Raw genomic sequence first — 13,163 nt, 5'->3', positions numbered from 1 at the left:
AATTAATAAACTACATTGTAGAAACCCGTTAAAGTATTGCAGTGACCTTTGTGGGCAGTTTCAATGGGTGGAGAAATTAAAGGCCTAAATAAAGTAAGTTGAAAAGTGAAATGGAGACGTTTTAGAGTCAGTGAATGTATCGATCACTATAATGAAATACCTGACATCTAGCTACTTAGGAAAAAAAAAGAGAAGTCTGTTAAGTTCACAGTTTTGGAGACTGAAAAACATCCAAAAGCCAATAACGTAGGATCTGGCAAGGGCTGTCCCTTGGCTGTATCAACTAATGGCCTGTGCAGCAATGGTAGTATATAGTACTTGGTAAATGAATACATCTCAAAACAGTAACAGACAAAGTATGGACAGGAGGGACTAACTTTGCTCCTTTTATAACATCCTATCATGAGCACTACAGGTACCAAACAAGAGCAACCTCTTAATCCCCAAATGACTTCCCATTAGCCTCCTCCTCTTAGATGCTCTGCAATGGGCAATAGTGCTATCCTGGGCCCAAATTTCCAATGGAAATTGACCTTTGGGGGACATTCAAGCCACACCCACACCATGGCAATGAATTTGGCTATATAGAAATTGGTAGCCACAAATGTATATGGGCTAAATAAGGAGGGTGGTAGTAGGGAAACTGGCTTTGTTAGTAGGGGATACTAGTTGGAGAGGGTTGGACTAACAAGGAAAGTGAGTAAGGATGAATATGAATATAGTAGCAGAATGTATGTATAGACACAGAACATTGAAACCTATTGACATTGTTTTAGAAAGGGGGCAGGAAAAGAAGAGTGATAGAGGGGTGATGGAAATACATTGTATAAATGCATGGAAATGTCAGAGTGAAATACCCGCTTTCATTTAACTAATGTATGCAAATAAAAAAGAAGAAGAGGGGGGCTGGGAAGGTGGCTCAGTGGTAGAGCACTTGCTTTGCATGCATGAGGCCCTGGGTTCGATTCCTCAGCACCACATAAGCCCAAAGAAAAAAAGCCAGAAGTGGTGCTGTGGCTCAAATGGTAGAGTGCTAGCCTTGAGCAAATGAAGATCAGGGACAGTGCTCAGGCTCTGAGTTCAAGTCCCAGGACTAGCCGGGGAAATTAAAAAAATAAAAGAGGAAGAAAGGGAAGAAGGCTTTGCTGATAAATCAAGGCTTGGAAGAGTTGCTGTAGCCACTTCCTCTAGTCCATGTTGTCCTCTTCAGCCTCTGAAGGAAAATGCCAGTAGATTGATTAACAGGAGAAGAAAAGAAAAAGTTTAATGCAAATACATACATGACAGCCACACAAAACAGGAGTTAAAATGCCATTTGGGTGTAGCTTAAGTACCCTCTTCATAGAAAAGAGAGAAGATGCAGACACCTTTAGAGGAAAGCAAATGATTTTTTTTTTAGGGTGGGGGCAGTGCCAGTTTTGGGACTTGACAACTCAGGGCCTGAGTGTTGTCCTGAGATTCTTTTTGTCAAGGCTAGTACTCTACTACTTGAGCCATAGCACCACTTCTGGCTTTTTCTGAGTAGTTTATTGGAAATGAGAATCTCACAGACTTTCCTGCCCAGACGCTTCAAACCACGATCCTCAGATCTCAGCCTCCTGAGTAGCAAGGGTTATAGGAGTGAGCCACCAGCACTCAGAAAGCTAATGATTTTTTTTTTTTTTTGGGTCCGGTCGTGGGGCCTGAACTCTGGGCCTGGGTGCTGTCCCTCAGCTCTTCAGCTCAAGGCTAGCACTCTACCACTTGAGCCACAGCACCACTTCCGGCTGTTTTTTCTTTTTGCTTATGTGGTGCTGAGGAATCGAACCCAGGGCCTCAGGCATGCAAGGCAAGCGCTCTACCACTGAGCCATCTTCCCAGCCCAAAGCTAATGATTTTTAAGAGAGATGAAGAGGGTCCCAAAGCATAGACAATGGCCTGGAGTTTGTTTGGTTAAATGTTTGAGTGACAGAACTATGTAATAGTAACTTTATGATTTTTGGGTTTTTTTCATTATTTATTTAGTTTTTTTTTGTTTTGTTTTGTTTTGTTTTGCCAGTCCTGGGGCTTGAACTCAGGATCTGGGCAGTGTCTATGAGCTTCTTTTGCTCAAGGCTAGCATTCTACCACTTGAGCCATAGCACCATTTCCAGCTTTTTCTGTTTATGTGATCCTGAGGAATTGAACCTGGGGTTTCATGTTAGGCAAGCACTCTACCACTAAGCCACCTTCCCAGTTCAACTTTATGGTGTTTTTTTTTAATGGCGGGCTTGGGGGGGGAGGGGGAATGGGAGGGCAGGGATGGTAAGGGGAAAATAAAGTAGGCAACAATACTTGTTAAAGAAATGTACTCATGATCTTGCTCATGTAATTGTAACCACTCTGTACAGTATTTTCACAATAAAAAACTTATTAATAATAAAAATTGGGCAAATAAAAATACATGAAATCAAAAAATAAAAACCTAATACACAGCTGTGCACAGGTGGCTCATGCCTGTAATCTCAGCTACTCAGGAGGCTGAGATCTGAATGGTTTGAAGCCAACCAGGGCAGTAAAGTCTGTGGGACTCTTATCCCCATTAAAAATATCAAAAAAGCCGGAAATGGCTCTGTGGTTCAAGTGGTAGAGCTCTAGTCTTGAGTAAAAGAAGCTCAGGAACAGTGCCAAGGTCCTGAGTTCAAGCCCCAGGACTGGCATAAAATAAAACCAAAACAACAAAACCTAATACACTTCTGTGCGTGTGTGTGTGTGTGTGTGTGTGTGTGTGTGTGTGTGTGTGTGTGTGTGTGTGTGTGTGTGTGTGTGTGTGTGTGTGTGTGTATGGCGTTTGAGTTCAAAACCTTGGCTCCTGGTTCCTTGGTCAGCTTTCTTGCTCATGGCTAGTTCTCTACCACTTGAGCTACACTTCTAGTATGCTACTATACCTCTTAATAATCAATTTCATGCAAACTTAAACTTTGAGAAATTATAGTTTTAGATAATGAAGTATAAATTAAAAAATACTAATCTTTCTCTAAACCACAGAAGTTAATTTATGTGGGTGTTATATAAGGCCAGCATTACATTTCTCTGTTTATGTTTTCTCACATGCATTGTTTTATCCACTTGCTTGTGATATTCTTTTATTCTAGTTCATCTCAATAGGTCCTTTTGTCTTTATGAAACACTATTTTGTTATTGTTCTCTTTAGAAGGTATTATTTATATAGGAAATAGGAGAATGTATATAAATTTTGAAACTAGAATGTACTCTAAGGTACTAGTATTATCAGTGATGATAAATGTAAGTCCTTTGGGATTTTCTTGGATACAATATTCAGATATGTGAAATATTTAGAATAATATTAAGTGCCCTTTTATTGCTGACCTCTCTGTTTCCCAACAGTAAAAGGACGGCAGGACTCACAGGAGGAAAAGTAGAAAACAATTTCTATGGATTTGGCTCATTTATTGATCTTCCTAGCAAGGCTTAGGACACATTATGAATATATTCTAAGAAAATGAAAGGCTATATGCAGATGAGTTTTTCAATAAATTCTGTAGTGGTCTAGAATCTTTTCTAAAACCCAATTTTCTGTCATCAATTTAGCATCTTCTTGCATATCTACTTTATTATCCTTTGAATAATTCTATGTTACTTGAATATTTTCAATTTAAAACCTGCTCGTATATATTTATAGCTTCTCTCCATTCTTTTCATTCCTTTAAAAAATGTTTACTTTCAGGTAAAGGTGATCTTTATAGTAAAGACATTCGTTAAAAAGAAACAAATGGGCTGGGCGCCTGTGGCTCACGCCTGTAATCCTAGCTACTCAGGAGGCTGAGAGCTGAGGATCACGGTTCAAAGCCAGCCTGGGCAGGAAAGTCTGTGAGACACTTATCTCCAATAAACCGGAACTAGCACTGTAGCTCAAACGGTAGCGTGCTCGCCTTGAGCTGAAGAGTTAAGGGATAGCGTCCAAGCCCAGAGTTCAAACCCCACGACCGACAAAATAAAAGAAAGAAAGAAAGAAATGGGGGTTGGCAGTGTGGCTCAGTTGGTAGAGCTCTAGCCCTACCCCCATCCCCGCCCGAAGTAAAATTGGCAGGTACCAAGTTTGAGTCCTGGTCTCAGATCTTAAAAAAAAAGGAAGGAAGGAAGGAAGAAAGAAAGAAAGAAAGAAAGAAAGAAAGAAAGAAAGAAAGAAAGAAAGAAAGAAAGAAAGAAAGAAAGAAAGAAAGAAAAGAAAGAAAGAAAGAAAGAAAGAAAGAAAGAAAGAACAAAAGAAAGAAAGAAAGAAAGAAAGAACAAAAGAAAGAAAGAAAGAAATTAAGATACATACAAATGAACAAATGTACTGATGTTGGCATGTGCATACATCCAGTAAGATTTCAGTTCAGATTTGGAAAGGATTTGTTGTTCTACTGGCAAATGAACTCAAGGCCTTGTGTTTGCTAAGGAAGATGGCCAGATGGTTCTACTACTAAAGCCTCAGTACCATCCAAAGGACCATTTTTGTTTTTAATTGTGAAAATACTGTACAGAGGGGTTACAATTACATGGGCAAGATAATGAGTACATTTCTTATCAAGCATTGTAGCCTCCTCCTTTGTTTCCCCTTCCCATCCCTTCCCATTCTTCCCCCCCCCCCCCAACCTCTCCCTTCCTTGATACTTCCTCTGCTGATCCTCTCTTAGACAGCCATCCTTTTATATTCAGGTCCCATTGCCATTACTACTATCATTATCTTCATCATTTTATATCTATCCTCTAGGGATGAGGGAAAATATGTAATTTTTCATTTTTTGGCTTGGCTAATTCCAGACAATATGATCTTCTACAGATCCATTCATTTTTCTGAAAGTGATATGATTTCATTTTTCTTAATTACTGAGTAATATTCTACAGTGTATGTCTGTGTGTGCAATATTTTCTTTATTTGTTCAGCATTGAGCATCTCAGCTGAATCTATAGTTTGATTACTGTGAATACAACTACAGCAAACATGTGTTTATAGGTATCTCTTTAGTTTGTTTTATTTATATTCCTTTGGATATATGCCCAAGAGAGGTATTGCGGGGTCATAATGTAAGTCTAGTTTTTTGAGGAGTGTCCACACTGATTTCGATTGTATATTAGAGAATATGAATGTTCTATTTTCTCCTCCAGTCTTGTAGACTATTCTGCCTACGATGGTTTTGAATTCCTCAATCCACAGATCTCAGATTCCTGGCTAGGTAGGATTATAAATTTGAGCCACCAGTACATGGTAAAAGGATTCTTTGTGAGTCAATGACAATGATGGTGGTTTACATGTATAATCCAGGCTACTCAGGAGGCTGAGATCTGGGGATCATGGTTCAAAACCAGCCAGGGTAGACACCCATGTGATACTCTTATTTCCAGCTAAGTTCCAAAAGGCCAGAAGTAGACTGTTGCTCAAGTGGTAGAGTGCCAACCTTGAGAAGAAAAGTTCAGGGTCAGACCTGAGTTCAAACCCCAGCTCCAGCATGCATGCATGTGTGTGCACGTGTGCACGCAAAACACACACACACACACACACACACACACACACACACACATACACACACACACAAATTGTGGTAGAATTTTCTGAATTACCGAAGGATAGTGAAACCATCACTGGGTATCTGAAATAAAAAGACGAAGCTAAATTTCCTTACTATAGTAATAGTCTCTGCTGGGGCTGGGAAGGTGGCTCAGTGGTAGAGCACTTGCCTTGCATGCTCGAGGCCCTGGGTTCGATTCCTCAGCACCACATAAAAAAAAAAAGCCGGAAGTGGCGCTGTGGCTCAAGTGGTAGAGTGCTAGCCTTGAGCTGAAGAGCTGAGGGACAGTGCCCAGGCCCAGAGTTCAGGCCCCACGACCGGACCCAAAAAAAAAAAAAAAAAGTAATAGTCTCTGCTGGTCAGACAGAATCTCTAGTCAGAGTAGATGATAGGAATCAGGAATCAGGATTTGGAGGAAGTACAGAGTTCGAGGATGTATGGAACTTTGGAGATGTGAATAGGTTAATCTCATCCTTCAAGCATAACCAGCTTGGTTATGCTGGGTGCTGATGACACCTGTAATCCTAGATACTCAGGAGGCTAGATCTGAGGATAATTATTTGAAGCCAGCCCAGGCAGGCAAATCCAAGAGACTCTTTATCTCTAACTAACTAGTAAGAAAAGGGTCAGAAATGGAGGTGTGGTTCAAGTGATAGAGCATCAGACTTGAGTAAAAATGCTAAGCAAGAGTGTGTGGTTCTGAGTTTATTAAGTCTTAGTACTTTCTCTTCTGAGTTAGATTGTTAAATGGTTTTGTATGCTGAAGTGAGTTTTGTAGTGAGTTCATCCCTGATTGGTTAATTTCAGAAGCAGGATTATTGGTATCACTAACTACATCAACTGACTTAATTTAAATGGCTTTGGCTGGAATTTGGTCTTTGGCTACAGAACAAGCAGTCAGGTTTGTGAATTCTTCTTTTGATTTATTGTTCCACCTCTGTGAATGGAGCCCCAGATCCTGTGAATACTAGGCAAGCGCTTTCCCACAGAGTTGCAGCCTCAAACTAAAAATGTAGTCTTTTTTTTTTCTTTCAAATTTCATTACAAATTTGTAAACAAAAATTGTTTCCAATCTATGGCCAAGTCCTGACTTTAGTGGTTATGGTCTTGAGTCTTCTTTGTTCTGGAATATTTTCTCTGCTTTCCTTGTCTTTAAGACATTGTCATTTGAAAGGGAAGGTACAGGCCAGTTTCTCTGTTTAGCTTTTTTGGCTTTACTTTTTATAAAACATTCTTCAATATAAAAATTTCAGACTCTTGCTTCATGGATAGATTCAGATTAAAGGTGGACATCTGTCTTGAAAAAAAGTATTTGGTACAATGCATTTCTTCTTTGAAGGGATGCCCCTACATCAATGATCAAACTTTAGTGAGGTTAGTCTTAAAGATCTTGAGCCCAAGTGATAAAAGCGTAACACCAAGAATAGTGAAATGTGCCAGGTGTGAAAACAAAGAAAAACACTTACCCTAAAATAACATTGACTCAAGCTGAAGTAAAGAGCTCAGGTCTGGCCAGCACCATAGTAGGGTCTAGCATCTTGTTTTCATGCTGGGGGAAGGAACACCCCCTTCCCCAATCACCTGCCTCCCAGGTAAAGGGTGTGCCCAGACCCCTGGAGGCAGAGGCAGGCACTTGGCTAATAGGTTACTGAATCTGTCAGTCCAGTGCCTGGGACTGGGAATTTCCTGAGGATCTACCCCCTGTGCCAACCTATTTAGGCCCAGACCAGCCTAGCCGTCAGGGGATGCCACGTGTGTCTCCAGGATCGTGTCCTGTGTCCTCCTGTCTCATCTCCAGACATCATGGTGTCCTAATTCAGCTCTCCATTGGAGCTGAATTGGCTTGTTGGTATTGTTTTTGCTATTTCTTTCCTCTTTAGCATGTTTTCTAGCAGTGTTATGTGTATTTACATGCTGCAGGCCTTTGTAACAACTGGCGACCTGCAGCCTGGTCACTGCATAATAAAGACTCCAATATTCTATATTTTCAAATGTGGCTTCTGGGATGATTCACCTTACAACAAAACCTTAGCTTTTATCATATATACTCATGATGTCAAAGAGCTCAGTGTGTCTCCCTTTGAGCACCTACTCTGTTAGAGCCTGCCTCTGCCTTTCTGCTTGCTTGCTTACTCAATAAAACTCTGCTAAGTTTTCTTACCAGTGTGTTTTGTCCTGAAATCCTTCTGCGATTGAAGCCAAGGACCTGGGACTAAAATGCAAAGTGAAGGGTCCCTACTTCCAAAGGGAAACATCACAAACCCTCACCCAGAACCAATGACTTCTTGAGTATAGCCCATGCAGTCATTTAAATCTCTGATCTCTTGTCCCAGCCTCTGGAGTACTGGGATTATAACTGTGTACTACCATACCTGGCTGACTCACTGTTATTGAAAAAGGGAAGGCTCTGAGTTGTTTAGAAGCTGACAAAGGGAGGGTTAGGGCTACATTTGGAAGGGTGCCAGCAGATGACCATGAATCCCTCCTCCAAGACTTTTTTTTTTGGCCAGCCCTGGGGCTTGCACTCAGGACCTGGGCACGGTCTCTGTGCTTCTTTTGCTCAAGGCTAGCACTCTTGTAGCCCCAGCACCACCTCTGGCTTTTCTGTGTATGTGGTTCTGAGGAATTGAACCCAGGGCTTCATGCTTATGAGGCAAGTATGCAACCAATAATCCACATTGCCAGCTGCCAAGACTCTTCTTTATCTGTGAAAAACTAGGAGAAAAATGAGTAAAATAAACCCTTGCCCTGATACAATATAAATACTAATCAGTACAGGAAGATATAGAACACAAGTTAGTGTTCTATAGAAAGAGGACTAAAGCAGGGTAAGGAACAGGATTGGATTAAGAAACCTTATTTAAGACAAATTGGATGTTCTAGCTACAATTTTTCTGGCCACCCTAGAAAATAACAGGTTTTACAATTCTTTTACTTTTTGTTGTTCTTCAGGTACTTGGTCTGGAACTCAAAGTCTTTAGTTCTTTCTAGCTTTTCTTTTCTTTTCTTTCTTTCTCCTCCCCCCCCCCCCCCCCATTTTCTTTCTTTCTTTTTGTCTTGGGGCTTGAACTTTGGGCCTGGACACTGTCCCTTAGCTCAAGGCTAGTGCTCTACCACTTGAGCCACAGTGCCACTTCTGGTTTTCTGGTGGTTAATTGGAGATGAGTCTCACAGATTTTCCTGCCAGGCTGTCTTTGATTTGAATTCCTCAGACCTCAGTCTTCTAAGTAGCTAGGATTACAGGTGTGAGCCACTGGTGCCTGACTCTTTTTCTTGGCTTTCTTGCTCAAACCTTGCACACTTCAACTTGAGTCACACCTCTATCCTAGACTGCCTTACTGGATGGACGGACTGTCTGCCTGCCTGTCTTCCTTCCTTCCCTTTATTATTTTTTCTTTTTCTCCTTCCTTCCCTCCCTCCCTCCTTTTCTCCCTCCTCCACTTCCTTCCTACCTTTTTTTTTTGGTGTTGGTCCTGGCACTTGAATTTAGGGCTTGGCTGTGGTCCCTGAGACTCTTCTGCTCAAGTCTAGTTTTATCATTATCTAGTGTAGCTTTATCATTTAAGCCACTGATCTACTTCCAGCCTTTTACTGTTTATTTGGAGATAAAGAGTCTCACAGATTTTCCTGTCCAGACTGCCTTCAAACCTTGATCCTACAGTTACTTTTGAACACCTATTATGACTGAGACCTAAACATGACAGTCTTATCTACATCTTTCATTTACTCTCTGTTCTTTGGAGACAGAGTATTGCTGTGTAGTCAAAGCTGGCCTTGAAATTGGCTTCCCCTGTGTTGTAATAACAGGCTTCTGTTACCACATCCAGATTTACCCATTGTCTAATAACGTGTGTGTGTGTGTGTGTGTGTGTGTGTATGTGTGTATACTACTACTGGGTAGGCCTTGAACTCAGGACCTAAGTGCTATCCCTCAGCTTTTTCCCCTCAAGGTTGGTGTTTGAGCCACATCTCCACTTCCAAGCTTTTTTTCTTTTTCTTTTTTTGCCAGTTAATTGGAGATAAGTGTTTCAGACTTTCCTGCCTAGGCTGGCTTTGTACTATTATCCTTAGATGTCAGTCTCTTGAGTAGCTAGGATTACAGGTGTGAGCCACCAATGCTGAGATATTTTTCTTTTCCTTTTTCCTTCTCAGCCCTGGGTATCAACTCAGGGCTTTGTGATAACTAGGCAGGTGCTCTACCATTTGGTACTGGGGATTGAACCCAGGATGTTGCATTTGCTAGGCAAGTGTTTTGCCACTGAGCTACATCCCAGTTCCTCTAATCAATTTCTCTTTGTTTTAAAAAACATGTTCTTTCAAAGCCCAGAAAATGTGTGAATTTGCCTTCAAATCTTAAAAAACATGTTAGGCTGCACTTAGAACATCCTTGGCCATACAGCCTTTATATTTCAACCAGACATATGTGTTCACCATTATAAGAATCTAATTAATTTCCAGTCTAGCGCCAGTGGCTTATACCTGTAATATTAGCTACTCAGGAGGGTGAGATCTGCATATTGAGCTGGAAGTCAGCCTGAGCAGGAAAGTCCAGTGAGACTCTTATTCCCAATTAATCAGCAAAATAAAGCCAGAAAGGGCAGTGTGGCCCAAGTGGTAGAATGCAAGTCTTGAGCCAAAAAAACTAAAAGACAATGTCCAGGCCAGTATTGGTACATATATATGAGAGTTGGGCTTGCCTAGCACCACAAGGCCCTGCATTCAATTTCTTTCTTTTGTTTTTGGTCATGGGGCTTGAACTCTGGGGGCAGGGAGCTGTCCCTTAGCATTCAGCTCAAGGCTAGGGCTATATCACTTGAGCTATAGCACTACTTCCGGCTTCTTCCTGCTTATTTGGTGCTGAGGAATTGAACCCAAGTCCTCATGCATGCAAGGCAAGCACTCTACCACTGAGCCACCTTCCCACCCGCTCCCCACCCTGCATTCAATTTTCGCATTGCAAAAACAAAATAACAACATACCAAGTACTGAGTGCTTCACTTAGTGGACATTTTGTAAATGCATACCGTACAGGTAGGAGCAGAAAAAAAAACACTGTCCAGGCTTCCAGGCTAATGATTGTATTGTGTGAGGGGTGGGGAACTCATCTGGGTGTGGAAACTGAGATGTCAGATTGAAAAACGAGGCTGCTTGGTTTAAAGTAGACACCCTCCTGCCAGTTATGGAAAAAGTTTGGAGGTGTTTAAATGAGGAACAATATAATCATATTGAGAAATATCTGCGGGAAGGTTAACTACTTGTTCCCAGGATGAAGCCCTAGATCCACTCCGACTCAGGAAGCAACACCGAGCCTAGAAGAATGCAAATCCTCTGGGTGGGGGTGGGGGGGTTGGGAGAACTCTGTAAATCTAAAGAATCACATGGTGGAAGGGTTGGGCCCAGCCTCTGCAGAAATCTGCACTTTAATGGGGCCTATTTTTCAGGTTTTTGTTATGTACTGCTTGAGACCCACGAACCCCAGCCTTCGCCCTCGTTTTCCACGGGACGTCCGATTTCTCTAAAGGAGGAAACTGAGGTTTAGGAAGATGAGCTGTGGCTGGGGTCCCTGGGAAACCTGGACCTGCCGAAGACGTCGCTCTCGGCAGCCATCCCGAAGGGTCTGGGGCTGGAGTTGTAGCTCGGAGCTAGAGCATTTGCATGCTTAAAGCCTGGGGTGGGAAGGCCCCAGCCCCTCAAAAACAAGCCTGGAAACTGTCTGTTAATCTTTCACCCTCTGGGCCCCCCACACTCCAAGGAAGCCCCGAACTCGGGACTGGGCAAACTTAGCCTGAAGGCTAACTTTTCAATGGGCCCACTCGGCTGTCGAATCTGAAATCCTTTACCTGAGGCCGAACGCCCCCACCTCCCCCCCAAAGGGACCCGAGGGGCAGGGTGGGGCCTGAGGCCCGGGGCTGGCAGTGGGAGGCGGTCGAAGTCCGCAGCGCACCGCGCGGCCTGTAGGATTGGCTCGAGCCTCTCCCGCCAGGCCTGCCGGACTCCCGCGCGCTGCAGGCCCCGCCCCCACCGCCATCTTGGCCCTGGCGGGAGCAGGCCGCACGCGTGAGTAAACAGTGCTTGCTGGGAAAAGTCGAGCGGCGGCTGCATCCGGGTCCCGCGGGGCTGCAGCCCAGAGAACCCGGTCCCATTCGCCCGCCGTGGGGGTAAGTAATCCTGCGTGCGCCAGTAGGCCGGGCCCCCACCTATCATCCCCCCCCCCTCCCCGCTCGGCGTGGCGTTACCTCTGACCTTTCGCGGCGCGCGCGGCCCCGCTCCCCGGGCTCCCGCCCCCTCCCCTCCGTTCCCTGCGTGGAAAGCTGCCCGAAAGTGGTGGCGGGAGGGCGGGGGGCGCCCGCGTGCGAGAGAGGCCGCGCGCCGCCTGGGCGCAGCTCGGAGCTGGAGCTCGCGCGCCCCGGGCTGCAAGGTGGGGACGCCGCGGCTGGAGCGTGTGTGTGTGTGTGGTGGGGGGGATCCGGGCGGGCAGTGCAGGTGTCGGGGACGGGAACCCTCCGCGGGGCCGGAGGGTCGGTCACTGGCATTTCTTCCCCCGGCCGGGGCCGCAGGGAAGCCGACATGACGACCCCGAGACCCAGCCCCCTCGCGCCGCTCCTGGAGACGCTGGAGGACCCTTCCGCCTCCCCCGGAGCGCAGACCGACGCGTACCTGACCCTGACCAGGTGAGGCCGGGCGCGGGGCCGCGGCCCGCCCGGGCATTTCCCCGGGGGGCGTGGGCTGTTGCTTTCAAGTCTGGCGGGGTGGAGAGAGGACGCGGGGATGGCGGGCGCGTTGTGGGGGTGCAGTCAGTGACGTGCCCGCGGTGCCTCCAGCCTCGGGCCGGAGGGAAGGAGCCCCCCGGGCCCTAAACCCCAGGAATTTAAAGTTCCAGCTGCAGGGAGTTGGGAAGAGGAGGCGTCTTCCGTGTCGATTTCCCCGATGGAGGAGGGAAATAGCAATTCGGGTTTTTGGTGTGGTTTTGGGGGTTGATCGTTTTCGGAATGGTAGTAAAGAGTTAAACAAAAATAAACTGAATAAATTTGTCCAGAGATTCCCGTCCCGCCTTCACAAGTTGAGACCGTCAAAACTGAGTGTGTTGTGGAGGCTAAAGTCCTTTCAATGGGTGCACTTTTGTGTGATCTTAAGGACTGGGTGGGTGGATTCATTTTAGAGAGTTGATGCCCTTAAAGGGTATCCAGATACTCGAGGCAGCAGGTACAGTACTTCTCTTTCTGCTCTAAGCCTAAGCTTGTGTTCTGTCTTTTAAGTCGTATGACTGGAGAAGATGGAAAAGAAATCATTGTACACATGGAGAAAAACCTTCCTCGGCTGTGCGAAGTTTTAAAGGTCTGTATTGTTTTTAGTTAACCACATTGGATGTTAGAACCACCCAGCTGATCAAGTCCAAAATAACTATAGTAATGACTAAATTAGTGTACTTCTTTTGTTGATTAGTTAAAATTGGTCAGGTACCCCTGATTATAGGCACTCTTCACTTCGTTTATTTTCTATTTTTTAAAAAAGGTTTTGGCGCGTCCTGGGACTTGAACTCAGGTGATGGGCCTTGAACTCAGGGCCTGGGCACTGTCCCTGAGCTTCTTTTTGCTCGAGGCTAGCACTCTCCCACTTGAGCCACTTTGCCAA

General features: G+C 44.6%; 1 protein-coding gene across 2 annotated transcripts in view; it reads left to right on the top strand.

Moving 5' to 3' along the window:
* The first annotated feature begins 11,602 nt into the window (after positions 1-11,602).
* Rif1 (replication timing regulatory factor 1) overlaps positions 11,603-13,163 on the top strand; it is a 69,680-nt gene continuing 68,119 nt past the window's right edge. For both annotated transcript variants that reach the window (XM_070023412.1, XM_070023405.1), the window contains exons 1-3: positions 11,603-11,689; positions 12,089-12,202; positions 12,788-12,866. In XM_070023412.1, coding sequence (XP_069879513.1) covers positions 12,099-12,202; positions 12,788-12,866 — 183 coding nt within the window. In that variant the 5' untranslated portion in view covers positions 11,603-11,689; positions 12,089-12,098. The remainder of the gene's footprint in view (positions 11,690-12,088; positions 12,203-12,787; positions 12,867-13,163) is intronic.

Source organism: Dipodomys merriami, unplaced genomic scaffold (genome assembly GCF_024711535.1).
Source record: "Dipodomys merriami isolate MVZ:Mamm:240054 unplaced genomic scaffold, mDipMer1.0.p SCAF_1, whole genome shotgun sequence".
NCBI classification, from domain to species: domain Eukaryota; kingdom Metazoa; phylum Chordata; class Mammalia; order Rodentia; family Heteromyidae; genus Dipodomys; species Dipodomys merriami.
The sequence above is the reverse complement of the archived record's forward strand: the minus strand, read 5'-3'. Positions and strand labels throughout refer to the sequence as shown.